Here is a 14,246-nt window from a genome sequence, read left to right on the forward strand (position 1 = left end):
AGCCTGACGCGGGGCTCGAACTCACTGACCGTGAGATCGTGACCTGGCTGAAGTCGGACGCTTAACCGACTGCGCCACCCAGGCGCCCCGGGAGTCGATTTTTCAAAAGCTCAGAAGTATCTTGACAGATAACTAAAAACATCTTCCTGGGTCAAAAACTAGGGTTTTCCCCTCAAAAACAAACAAAACAAAACTAAGAGCATAGGAAAGTCTGGAATAACAAAGGAAGACAGATTGAACTAAAAATCATGTGCCTGTTCCAGTTGCCCTCAGAGCTGCCTCTCCTTGGGTGACTGGACTGGGTGTCAGCCTCTGTTTGGGACATAATTCAACTGTCAAGTACATATTCAGAAATTTTCAGAGGCCAATAAACAAATGGACATACTTTTTTTTTTAAGAATAAAACTGTCACATGGTCAAAAACTAAAACCACACAGAAAGATGTAAAATGGAAAGTAAAATTCCCAGACTCCCCAGCTCTCCTTCCTAGATGTGATCCTGGTTAAGTTTTGTACGTAAATTATCTTTTTTTTTTTTTGTGGGGGCGGGGGGCAGGGGGCAGACAGATGCCTTTTATTGGTCTAACCAGCATAACTAACAGGTTTGGGCAGAGCTCCCCTATCTGTCCTGGCTCCCATCTTGCCTCTCCTGGGAGTTCGTGACTCACCCACAGGGGAGGAGTATCCTGGGCAAGGGTGGCAGGCAAAGCCAGGATCGGAAAGGGGATCAGGGTGAAGTAGAAAGCATAGGGCCACCAGATCATTCAAATAAGAAGTCCATCAGGGCAGAAGAGAGGATGTTTCCCCACACGAGCCCCTCTGCCCTGGCGAGGAATGGAAGGGGGCAGGAAGCTTCCACTAGAGGTTTCCTACTGTGCCCTTCGTGCCATCAGCATCTCCCGGATGTTGTCCTGAGCTTCCTTCACACTCTGCTCCAGGTAGGATTTTTTTCTGTCCCAATTCTTTAATTTTTTCTTCTGCTATTTTCTGTTTCTCTAGCAGTTGATTGTGAATTACCTCCCTGGACTGAAGAATAAACATTCTTCCTACACCTTCATACATGTTAGTCTCCTCTATCAAAGTCATAATCTCTGTACCTGTAAGATGTGCATGCTTTTTCGTTCTGTCTAGCTGTTCAATCTGTATGTCTGCAAGCCTCACCTGCTGAGTGTCAATAACTTTGGCTTGAAGCTCTGTGAAGGCCTTCTTCAATTCCAGATCCACAGGAGCCACCATCTTGGTCCACTCCGTAAATTATCTTAATTCTTAAATGTTGTTAATGTGACAGGAATATTATACAGAATACGTTTCCTATAAAGGTTAAGCCTTCCAGAGCCTGCCTGGCTTTATCAAAAACTGAGGTTAAATTCAGGCCCCAAATACAGAAATGTAAAATTTTCCTGCAATCTAAAATAGAATTTAGACCTAAACAGATTTTTTTTAACAAAAAAATCACACATTTTAGCTTTCAAGTCAGATTTCACTTTCTATCCATAGCAAAACAAACTCTTAAGAGATTTATAAAAATACCAAAAATTGGTGGTCACTTGGAAACAATTTATTATTAATTAGGTTAATCCATTAAAAAAAATACATCAAACACACTCACAGTTAAAATGAAACAGTGGCATAGGTACCCATGTGATGCCTTGACAAGAAAAATCAACAATTCCTGGTAAAATTCCCAATATAGACAAGAGACTTCAATATAAATGCCCTGTGAATTCCAGTTTTGCCTGTAAACACATCTCAGGTGATCCTCAGATGATAAGGTTAAGAAAGACATGAGTGCAACTGGCAGGGGTGGTAGGGAGGTTGAAATAACCTGGAAATTGCAAGGGGGTGGGAAGTCATCCAGTTAACAGCAGCACTGAAAATATGTAATCTCACAACAAAATAAGTACCAATTTGGAAAATTAGTGTCTGTGGGCATTTTCTTCCCCAAGTCAGGAGCAGAGCGAATGTGGAAAATTAATTTTCAGCAACATTCCTAGGATTAGGGCAACCACACATCTGGAGCTACTGAACTCTCCAAAGCCTCAGTATCAATAAGTTCTTCACATGGTAATTATCCTAATATTTTAAATTAAAAAACTGATACATCCTTGCAACAGCTAACAAATTCAAATTCTTAGGAACCAACCTCCGGATTCTCCGTATTTTATCCATGAAGAACTATATAACTGACCCCTTTCAAAAGATGCAGACAATTTGCCCATCATGCAAATGAAGTTCACCCAGACTTGACACAAAGGTGTCTACTCAGGGCTCCTGTCTCAGGGCAGGAAACCGAAGGTCATTAGAAAGGCGGCCAATGCTGTTCTTCTGCTGAGCTGTCATTCAGTCTGGAGTGCTGCTTTTCAACTGGAATGGGCCGGTCGGTACCCTAACATTTAAGACTGAATAGTGTGAGCTGGTAAACACCATCCCTGCCAGCAAAGGAAACAAGCCTTCAGACCCGATCAAGGGTTGGCCAGGCTGTTCTCTTATCTCCAATGTTCTCGAGGAAAAGATTCCTCTGAGGTAAGCCAAATTCAGTGGCTCATTTTAACCTAAAGCAACTATCTGCTGCTCTGGGAGTTTCTAGTCATCTAACGGGATTCTCTTAACTCTGCTCTCATCCCAACAGTGCTCAGAGCCCCTGCTTGGGAAGCTCCTAGGGAAGCAGATGAAACTAATTAGGACACAGCCCATCAAAGGCAACACAAGTACTTTACCAGCTGTGTATGGGGGCCTTCCCACAACTGTGGCAAAGGCCACAGAAGAAATATTTTGACCACAGAGGGTTCCACAGTTATTGTCCTCTTTGGCTCTGTCCTCCTCTCTTTAGCTCTCTGCCCTGACAACCTCAGCCTGTCTTCACCATGTTTCATCTCCCAGAGGCACAAGTACTTCTTTTTAGCTTATTTTTGTGATTTATCCAACTAACCATGAAATCAGGCCTGCTGGGATAGAGGGTACAACCAAATGAACAATCCTCTGAATGTCTGGGAAATGGCTGCTGGGCCTTTCAGCTTCATGAGGTGGTTGGGCCAGCTGTGCTCCTCTATGCTGGGTCCTCTTCGTCCATTGTCACGTCATCCGTATTTTTCTTCTGTTCAGCCTCTGGCCCTGCAGGCAGAATGCTTGTGACGGTGTGGAGGAGGGCTTCGATCTGCTCCTCCGTGAGCCGTTCTTCACTCTCTTCTACTATCTGCAGAAGAAAAGAAAACCTCCAGGGGTTATTTATGGAGGAGCTGAACAGGCGGGGTCCACTCCTGCCTTCCTCCACCCATGCTGTTCCCAGTCTGCTGGCCTCTGGCACACACAGCTCTAGGCCTGGCTCCTGAGCCCCCCTCAGGTCTCCAGGTCCTCTCCATCCTGGCTCCAACAGAGGGGAGAAGCCAGATCCAATTCCCATGTGATGGCTCAAAATGGGTCAATGTAAAAAGTAAGTTGCAGGTTAGCATTTTTCTTCAAAGAAACAGAAAACCCTAACAGTTCTCTACCCATCCACATGCACACATGAATATGTTGTATGTGCAAAGAAAACACACCCCTGGGGAGTGAAATGGCAATTTATATACTTTTGTATTTCACAATAAGCACAGCTGTGACTTATGAATTGTATCAACAACTCATTTGATGATTGCCCACTGTGTGCCAAATGGTTTATCTATTTTTTCTCATCCCCACTCCCAGCACCACTAACAGCTCTTTAGGGAGCTCATGTGCCTGGCGCTGCACATAGCACTTCATATCTGTTATTTCTTTCAGCCTTCACAACAATATGGCAAAGGGCAGAACGAGAGCCCCATGCTGGGCCTCCCCAACACGAACACCTACAATCAATCAAGCACACACCACGTGGTCCTGGTCATCTCCTGGAATGTGGAACAACAGTCTGATGAGTGACGGCTGGGAAACAATCCCCCGCTGCTCCACTAAAGGTCCACTTAAAGCCCAGTTTGACGTGTCCCGGAAATCTACACACAGATGGTCCACAATTCTGAGCCAGTTTTATTAGCCTCCCCTCTAGTTCTCAATATATTAATGAATGATATTAATGAATACAAACATAGTCAACAGTGTTTTTAACATAGGCAGTCTTAACCATGTTCACATAGTGGCACTGTCAATCACAAACAGCTAAAGGTGTCCAGGGTTCTGTTCTGTGGCATTTTCCCACAGCAATCTCTGAAATTTGGCAACTAAGACCAAGAGGAATTCAAGAAAGAAATCCTAGCAGATTTAAGTAAAGCAAGATGACCGGCAGGGCTTACAATCCTGAAAAGGATTTCAGTCTGACTGCCGGACTTAATTGACAACAGCACAGAAGCTAATAAAGCCAGGTGATGTGTCCAAGATCATACTACAAACTCGTGGAAAAACATCATTGTTTCTATAATGCTTCTATAACTAGAGAATAGTCCTGGGTGTTCTAGGGTGGAGAAGATCCTGAGTGAACCAATGGGGCTACTTCCCATCATGCTGTGAAATAAAATGACCATTTCCTAAAGATTAAAAGCTCTGTAAAATGTAACCTCTACTGAACAAGAAACAATCCCCAGAATCCCATTTTTTAAACCAGATGTGCAAAATTAGGATATGAAAGGAAATAATCTAACATAGACTGTCTCCAAAATATGAAGGAGGAAGAAATGGGATATATCGGATTTGATTATTCAATTCTAAGAAAAGATGATCTCCAGCTGAGAGAAGAATGTCTCCAAATTTATAAATTAGTGTAGGTGGTTAATTATGAACTGCTTCCTGCCTCAGGGGAATGGGAAAGAGGATTTAGACTAGTCTCAGAACAGGGACAGCCTCCCACCAGTATTTGTACAGGGCCTTTCCCAGAATCACTGCCACCAGAGCTTCTCAAACATGTGGTCCATAAAGTCAGGACAATTTACAGATGAGTAAGTAGAGGCTTAGCATTATAAACAAAACCTGATCTGGGTCTCACAGTAAATAGTGCAAGGTCTTTTGACTTTGAATTCCACCTCTTTCTGGAACACCATGCCCTCCAGTAGGAGGTTTCTATTATTTCCTCTCTCAGAGATGCAAACTAGAATACACTGGTTTGAGTTTAGTTTTAGTTATATGACCTCTGAGAGGCCTTCATCTTTAGAAAACCAAAGAGAGAAGACTTGAACAAGGCACCTTCTTACGTCCCTGTCTCTGGATTTGGCAGATACAACAATGATTGGGTGTCTACTACGCGTATTCATGACAACAGGGCTAATGAGCTTTCAAATTTTGCCAAGTTTGCCAAGAGTAGAAGCTTTCATCAGCACACAAACCCTCAGGGTCAGGAACTTTCCTTTTCAAACCAAGATTCCTAGTCACAGGAAGAAAACCTAAACTTCATTAAGCAAAATGAAATACATATACACAAAAAAGAAACTGGCAGACATCAAAAATTTACTAAGCCTTCTTGGATCACTAAGGTAAAATGCTATTAACTGTATTACTCCTCACCTTTTCTTCCCAACACAGAAGAAACTGAGCCCAAATAAAGAAATACAAAGCACGATCTCAATATTCTCAAACACTCAAGGTTTCAAATTGTTCGGAATATAAAGGCAAAAGAAATGTCAAAAACCAAAGTATTTGCAGATGGGTCAGCAATAAATTTTTATCACAGACAAAGACCATATCAATTCCCTAGGGGCTGTCAAACTGGGCTGCTATACTCCAAAAATGGTTGTTTCTCATTCTAAGCTGCCAAGTCTAACTTCCTACTTTCCCCAAAACAACTAAAATCTAGTAACTACAGATACTTCTAGCTCTTTGACCCAGAAAAGTTCACTTAACCTCTGTAAATTTCAATTATTCTCTAATGTGAAATGAAAGTAACACCAACAGTAAGGACTAAAAGAGAACATATATTACAGTGTTTCATAAGCCATAAAATTTTATATATTCCAAAACATTTTATAATCCCTACCTTGTAACAGACTTATATGATAGTGTTGTTCAGGATAGTGGCCTATGAGGTCACGGGGTTCACTGTCCCGTCTTCAGTCTAGAGAGCTCACAAACTGCCCTGAATAAATGTACACACCAGGGCATGGCAGAAATCACAGAAGCTGGTGGCTTCCTCATTTCCTCCCAGATAGCAGGTCTGTGGATCTGAGGATCACAACAAACCATGGCTGAGGTATAACTAAAAGAAGCCTCAGCCTCCAAAACTGAATACTAACAAATGGTGGATGCTGACATTACTTCTGGATGCAGGGAGAATAAATGGCTGTAAAGTTAATGCAGAGAAATTCTCAAGTCCTTTGCACTTTCCACTCGGTGTGAAGACCTCATTTCTTATCCTCCTCTTGTGAGAAGAGATACTGCTACAAGCCGTGGTAAATGTTTTTGTACCCTTTGTGGCCAAATTCCAGGCTGGGGAAAATCTGGTTACAAAATGGTCCAACCGCTGGAAATATACATAGTTTTTATCAAGACCTACTACCTATCTGTGAAAAGAAGAGAATAAACATTTGAGTGGACGCCACACACATCTTTCTTCTCACCCTGTAAAAAGCATATGGCTTGGAGGAAAAAGTAAGCCTTCTGAATCAGACCCAATTAGCCACTCGTTAGCCAAGACTATGGTGAGGGTGTTAAAGGTGACCTACACAAAGCCCCGGCATATAGCAGGCACTCTCAATAACAGCTAATCGTCCCAAGTAATGATAGAGCTTTCTACTGGCTCTGAGATGAGGTCACGCTAACCCTCCTCATCTTCTCTCTCCATCTGTCATTAAGCCATGAATAACATATGTTGCTGATTAAAGTTGGAGGAGACACGACATGTGATCTTTAACCCAGAGGGACACGGATTAGTTTCTTGCTGATTTGTTTGTTCTTTTCTAAGCTGAATCTCCAACATAGTCGAAAGCACCAGAATAAGGGTACAAAAAAAAAAAGAAAAGATCTCTTTTTAGCCTAAAGGCCAGTTCCCCCAGAAAGTCACCCTTTATGGAAGGAATTTTTCTAATTTAATTTTGGGTGCATTTTCAAGGACAGAAACAACACTGGGAAGTCAATAAAAGTTTTAGTCCAAAATTAAATAACCCATGACCCTTTAAAAATAAGGTTCTTTTAAAGCAATCTAAACATCATAGGTATTTCTGGCTACTTTCTTCCACACTTTTCTGAAGCAAATTTGACAAAGTTAAGTACTTCTAAAACTGACTCTGCAAACTCCTTTGTTCCTATTTGTTAATTCTCCAATCAGTTTTTTTTTGTTTTTTTTTACTGGCAGTTAAATGGCCTAATAGTTGTAGCTTAACGATCCTCTCTGCCCTCTACAGGAGAGGGAAACTGCCCCCGCACACCAATTAATACAGCAACCACGCGGTTTGTCTCACTGGGCCTCATTTTCACATTCTCCTTATACCACGTGTGGCTTCTACTCTTGCTGCCTTGCATAATTCTAGACCTTGATACTGTGACTGCCGTGCAGACAGTGCAAGTGATGAGGCTCCAATGAATGATCTTATGCAGGGAAACAAGATGATCAAGTGTGTGGTTTTAACAGTGATGTAGAGGGGCCCCTGGGTGGCTCAGTCGGTTAAGCGGCCGACTTCAGCTCAGGTCATGATCTCGCGGTCCGTGAGTTCGAGCCCTGCGTTGGGCTCTGTGCTGACAGCTCAGAGCCTGGAGCCTGTTTCAGATTCTGTGTCTCCCTCTCTCTGACCCTCCCCTGTTCATGCTCTGTCTCTCCTTGTCTCAAAAAATAAAATAATAGGGGCGCAGTCGGTTGAGCGTCCGGCTTCAGCCAGGTCACGATCTCGTGGTCCGTGAGTTCGAGCCCCGCGTCAGGCTCTGGGCTGATGGCTCAGAGCCTGGAGCCTGTTTCCGATTCTATGTCTCCCTCTCTCTGCCCCTCCCCTGTTCATGCTCTGTCTCTCTCTGTCCCAAAAATAAATAAACGTTGAAAAAAAAATTTTTTTTTAAATAAAATAAAAAAAAAGTTAAAAAAAAAAAGTGATGTAGAAGGTGGGTTGGAGGGGGCAGGCTGAGACAGGGAAGATGAGAGAACAACTCCAAGAGCCGCACTGAGAAATGACAGAAATTAACACAGTGCCGGAGGGAGAGAAGAGAGAACAAGACAGGAGCAATGGAACCTGGGGACAAAGTGCATATGGAATCAAAGGGAGAGAATGTCTTCTAGGTTTCTAGCTTGGGAGACTGGGCCAGGAGGCTGAGAGAGAAAGAGAGCATGTGGGGAAGGTACACATGTGCTCCGTGAACCAAGAACAGAAACAGGAAGAGTGGGATCGAAGGGTGGGAGTCCGGGAAGAGAAATTCTGCCAGAGTCATGGTGAGTCTATTGTTTTTATGCAACATCTGGTTGGCAGTAACTCCTACAGGAAAGCAGTGGTCAGAATGGGGTAGGACATCAAGGGAGACAAAGAGCTGCCAAGTCACAGGCCCAAACCCGAAGGAAAGAATTAAATTTCGTCCAGTCTTCTACTTTCACTAAGTCCATACTAAGTAGGATCCAACTGGTGAGGTCTCCTTTCACTTATAAAATAGGGTATTTGGGCAGTCTTTTCAAGAAATGGCAGTTCCAGTCTTGTCCGTTCTCAGCCTTTATCACCCTTCCTCCCTCTCAGACCCAGAAACCAATCCTCTCACGTTCAAGCCTCCTTCACTCACCAGCTGGATCTCAACAGCAGTCATAGGCCTGTGGTTCAGCAGCTGAAGCTTTTCAGCTCTGTCAAAAGAAAAGTACAAAGCATTTAAAACTCTTATTCCCCTCAAAATCTTGAGTCTTGACCAAGCTGTTTAGAGAACACTGTGTCAGATAACAAATGGGAGAACCACCTGGAACTTGGCCCTCCGTTTCTTCAACTGTAAAATGAGAGAATGGGAATAGGAGAGCCTATGTTGGAGACTTTTGGGAGGATACAAATGTGTATTAGAATCCTAAAGATCACAGAGGTGTGGACTGAAAGACATGTAACAAATAGCAGAGGTGCGGTTTTAATAAATTTTATCTGGAAAGTGTGAAGAAAATAATGTTTTCTTAATCCAGATAACAGAAAGTAAAGAAAGATTAATAAAATAACCTTGGTTGGTCGGTATCACTTAGAAATGCCCGAGAATTCCTTTTTGAGATTAATATTAAATGCCAGATTTGACTTGTTACCTTAGAAACAAAAAACAGGGCTAGGAGGGAACAGGGTTTAATGCACAGTAGTATAAGGTACAGTCCTCTGACCACAAGGAGTTTACAATTCAGTTGGGGAACGAAGACAAATACAAGCCAATTTTAACAAAAACTGTAAGTAACAGTTGATGGTAATAATTATCTCCTGTTACAAGGCAACAGCTGGCTCATTGGTAAAGAGGTGGTTGAAATGTGTGGACTCTCAAAGGTGATAGGACTTAAAAGAAAAAAGAACAGCTTCAATTACCACCCCTCTGTAGGTGACAATTTCTAAATTTCCCTCTCAATCTGACCCAGGAGCTCCAGATTCATCTTTCAATTCAACTCCGTAAATATTTATTGACCTTAAAGACATTGTGAAATAAACAGATGAATAAGCCACATGCCCACAGCCACATTTGGGGAAGCAGCACATTACCCCACCTCCCTAAGCCTCGGTCTCACCATCTGTAAAACAGGAATGACAATAGAACTTAATATCTCGCCAGGGGGTTAGGAGGGATGAACATCTTTCCGTTTATAGTGCCAGCAGCTACCATTTATTGCTTACTTCCCATATGGCAAGCACATTGAACCCTCAGACTTAATAGAGGCTGAGATGGTAAATAACTTGCCCAAGGTTACACAGCTAGTGAATGGCAGAGCTGGGACTCTGCCATCAAAGCTCGTGTTCTTAACCATCTGCTTCTAGTATTCAGTATTCAAAATGATGACTGTCACACAGCAATTTCCCCACAAATGGCAGTCATCATTAAGGCACTTGTAGTTAAGTTCTACTCCTCATAATCCCTCAACATTTATTCTAGACTCGAAGATGACTTCACATGGGAGAAAACCCTTATCCTGGGCCCTGAAAGGTTTTCTAGGCAAATGATGAGAAGAAATGGCCAGGCAGGGCAGGAACGGCATAAGTAAATGGCCAGAAGAACAAAAATTATGGAGTTTTAGGAAATGGTGGCTTGAGAGGCTGTGGGACACGAGGCTGAGTCATCCAGGACAAGACGACATGGGGATTCAACTACCAACAGGCTGCATATGACTCTCTGGACACTGGGAAGAACCAAGGAGAGAAGTGATCCGCTCGCAGGTGAGAACTGCGAGTTGGGTAGCGGCAGCAAGGCTGGCAATGAGAGGCTGGGCTTGTGAGATGCTCCGGTCACCCCGAGGTATAGTCAACAGGATCTGACAACTGCCTTAGCTGGGTGAGAGCAGGGTGAAGGAAAGAGAAGAGTCAGGGTTCATTGTCATGTTCTTAGCCTGTATGGCAAAAATATATTACTTGAAATCTGAATTGAGTTTGTGTGGTTTTGGAAGAACAAAGAGGTCTCGGTCCAGCTGTTTGTCTAGTTTTAGTTCTTAGTGTGATCTAGAACTAAAGAAAAAGAGCTGGACATATTAGCAAGGAGTTAGGCAAAACCATGGGAGTGGGTATCACAGGCAGAGATCAACTAACTACAGAGTAAGTGAAGACCCAGGACAGAGCACCATAAAGCATCTCTGTTCAACGGTCAGGGCAAGAAGGTGGGGAAGGAGGTGGAGGACGAGGGGAGGGAGGAGCACAGACAAAGAAAACCTAGGAGAGTGGTGGTAGGGAAAAGTTCCAGGAAGAGGGTATTAGCAACAATGTAGGTTGACTGTATACAAGCCACTGGATTTGCCAAAAAAAGAGGGCACTGGTGGCCCGTGCAAGGAGTTTGGTGGAATGACGATCGTGATGACAACTGGATTATGGGGGCTGAGGAGTAACTGTGGAGAAGATAAACTTTTGTTTAATGCGGTGTCATCACTTTATTAAAATCTTCAAAAACGGTCTTTATCTTACGTTTTTAATATAAAAAAAATCCACAAGGAAAGCACACCACACTGAGAATTTCCATAATAATAATGGATACAGTCAAACATCACATGTACAGAACACAAAATTTAGATGAACTGAAATTGTAAGCTAAAATAAAACCCAATCTCAGAAAAATACAAAATATTAACAATTCAAACATTCTTTTTTTTTTTTTAATGTTTATTTTTGAGAGACAGAGAGAGACAGCATGAGTGGGGGAGGGGCAGAGAAGGAGGGGGGACATAGAACATGAAGCAGGCTCCAGGCTCTGAGCTGTCAGCACAGAGCCCAACGCGGGGCTCTAACTCACAGACCACAAGATCATGACCTGAGCCGAAGTCTGATGCTCTACTGACTGAGCCACCCAGGCGCCCCACAATTCAAACATTCTTAATCCTAATGAGACTTCACCAGAATCAAGTCACTTGGAAGTGAGGCATTTACGATAATGACCCCGTTAATGCAGCTTAGAAATTTTTGGGAGCCCTAAGTGGCAGCATCAGGCAATCTAACAACAAATGGGAACGAAATTTTGATCTGAAAACTCCCCTATATTTGACTTGAAAGCTATTAGGCTTTTGAAAGGCATCCTCTCCACTGCCCCTCAGATTTTAAATGAACTGTTGTTTTCAGTACAGTTTGTATTGATATTCTTTGTTCAAACGAACCTCAGCTCTTCTGGCACCAAAGCAAATTTAGATTTGGTCTGTGTCTGATGAAACAACATATGAGGAGGGTCCAAGAGGCAGATGCAAAAGTAAAAGCAATGGAGTCTGTGCTTGGGGCACAGAGGGTTTTTCAGAGGATCCTTGTGAAAGACCAGTTAAAAGATGGCAAGTGACATGTGCGAGAGAGAAGGAAGTTAGCCCGACTGGCTTTCTGTTCTACAACACTGATTCAATGGAGATGGGCAGGAGGGAATGGAAGACTAGGTTTGAGGGTGGGATGTGGAGCAAAGGATGGACAGGCAAAGTCAGACAACTAACACGTTTCATTTATAACATGTAGTATAAATCAAAGACTTAAAGGAGACGAAAGACCAATCAGAGTAATTTGGCAACTTTAATTCTCAGGAAGATGAAAGTTCCCTGCAAACCTAATTTGGTATATCATTACTAAAAGCAAAGACCAGCATGATACCGTATAACTCCAGAGGAATGTAAGGAAGATCCTTAGGGCTGCTCTACCCATGTTTTTTTATGAATGGCTACCTCCTCTACATCAAAATGCTTCACAGAGGTACCGCTACCATTAAGTGCTCTCTGATTGAATCTGAAAAGTGCCCAAAAGTTTGAGCACCAGAAAGACACCCAACATGTGTCTAAAGTGAAACATGAGGTTCATATGATCTGTGCTGTCTTTCCTGGCATAGCAGTGGACTGGTTCCTCACCAGATGCTGGAGCCACCATTTATGCCACCATGAAGAAGTCTGAGCAGCACTGGGAAGGCATCCTGGGGGTGGAGGAGGAATGTTGCCAGCAGCAGCCCCAGCTCTGAATCTGGTACCTGCAAAATATGCTCCTTCCACCGGCACTGTTGAATCAGGCAGACAGATGGGAGCAAGCGGATAATAAGCCACAGGGGCTGTGGAACCTAAAGGGCCAAAAGCCACAGTGTGGTCAGGAAAAGCAGCTGATGTAGTGGGGACTGCAGCAGCTCCTGGATGCACAAAGCTCAAACAACACAGCTCCGAGTAGTCAGATGAAGCATCACTACAGGTGTAGCCCGAGGAGAACGCAAGGTCTGAGGCCACGCTCGATTCCCACGAGGCTGCACAGATTAGCTGGCTGTTAGAGACTGACCTCTGCTGTTCACAACAGCCACGGGTCTGGTTCTGCTCCACATCACAGACCAAAATAACCTCTTGACAGGTGGAAGTAAAAAAGCAGTTACAGCCTGAGAAGGGTAGGTTCTGGGGGGCCCCAGAACATGTTTGCCAGCTAAGGAGACAAGCATAAGGAGAGACCAAAATTATAGGAGTGAAAGGGAAAAACAAAGTTGAAAGTCTCAGCCAAGGGACTCACGTTCCACTGACACCGCAGCAATGTGGAAAAGAAAATGCAAATTTGAGGGGATCTGAAGGGAAAGGAGTTCATTTTGGATAATTTTCTCAGTGAAGCAGAAGTGGGGTTAAACCAACCAAGCGAGTTCTCTGCTCCTACATCCAAAGAGCTGAACACTGCAGGAGCAAAACCACAGAACCACACTCACTACAGGTTCCAGTGTGAAGGGATGGGGGTTACAAACATCCCCCTCACATCATCACCAAGCCAGTTTTTATTGTCTCTACTTTCTCCCCTTCACTTTTCAACTCACGGCACTTTAGCTCCTGTCCCAACTGATCACCAAAACTGTTCTTGCTAAAGGGCCTGATGACCTCCATATTGACAACTCTAGGGGGATGCTCCTTCGACCTTGTCTCTGCCATATCTAACATGGTTGATCACTCCCTCCTTAAAATTATCTACCCCTGCAGCTTCCACGACACCATTCTTTTCTGATTCTCATGTCTGACTATTCCTTCATCTCTTTCTAGGTTTTTTCTTCTGTAACATTTCCATGGTGCCATTTTTCACCTGACCGCTTACTGAGTTCCTCATCCAAACCTCATAATCGTGCCCCCTACTATAGACTTTAGCCAATAAGTCTGTGTTTTCATGTTATGTGATCTGAGCTCCAGATCTCTGTAACCAAATGCCACCTCAACGTCTCCACCTAAAATACCTCAGACACATTTCAAGCTCCGCACATCCCAAAGTGGTCTGTCCTACCCAACAAACCAGCTCCATTTTCTGTACTTTTCACTTTGGTAAAGAAGCAAACACCCAGTCCAGAAACCTGAGCGTCATCCCTACTATGCCTTATATTGCATTCATCTTTGTATCCCCCAAAACAGAGACAAAGCTGCCATGAGATCGATGTATGTAGAGGATAATTAAAGAAAGAGCTAAGGCAGGTCTGACTTTCAGAAGAAGTTAAACTGTTGATCACTGGGAAGACCTGGGGCAGGATTTCATGCTTTGAAAGCAGACAAGCTAACTCCAGAAACTAGGGAAACCTGACAACCCATCCATCTACTCTGAGCTTTGCTGGCTAGAAGTACATTTCCCAAATACATTGCCAAACACCAAGAGTAATCTGTGTACAGAAGAGTTCCTTTTAGGGACTCAAAGTTATTTACAAACCTACCTAAGCTGAGTCTCAACGGCAAGTTCTTCTTCTATTCCTGGCGGACATAGCTGTACATCT

At 43.4% G+C, this 14,246-nt stretch overlaps 1 protein-coding gene and 1 pseudogene across 6 annotated transcripts in view; both read right to left on the bottom strand.

The window, feature by feature from the left end:
- Positions 1 to 525: 525 nt before the first annotated feature.
- LOC121017786 (prefoldin subunit 1-like) lies at positions 526 to 1,414 on the bottom strand (annotated as a pseudogene).
- Positions 1,415 to 1,535: 121 nt separating this feature from the next.
- CRCP (CGRP receptor component) overlaps positions 1,536 to 14,246 on the bottom strand; it is a 47,241-nt gene continuing 34,530 nt past the window's right edge. For all 6 annotated transcript variants that reach the window (XM_040456221.1, XM_040456220.1, XM_040456225.1 and 3 more), the window contains 2 exons: positions 8,646 to 8,703; positions 1,536 to 3,192 (listed from right to left, as the gene is read on the bottom strand). In XM_040456221.1, coding sequence (XP_040312155.1) covers positions 3,046 to 3,192; positions 8,646 to 8,703 — 205 coding nt within the window. In that variant the 3' untranslated portion in view covers positions 1,536 to 3,045. The remainder of the gene's footprint in view (positions 3,193 to 8,645; positions 8,704 to 14,246) is intronic.

The sequence above is a fragment of the Herpailurus yagouaroundi genome, unplaced genomic scaffold (genome assembly GCF_014898765.1).
Source record: "Herpailurus yagouaroundi ecotype Mexico unplaced genomic scaffold, PumYag 216, whole genome shotgun sequence".
Lineage (NCBI taxonomy): Eukaryota > Metazoa > Chordata > Mammalia > Carnivora > Felidae > Herpailurus > Herpailurus yagouaroundi.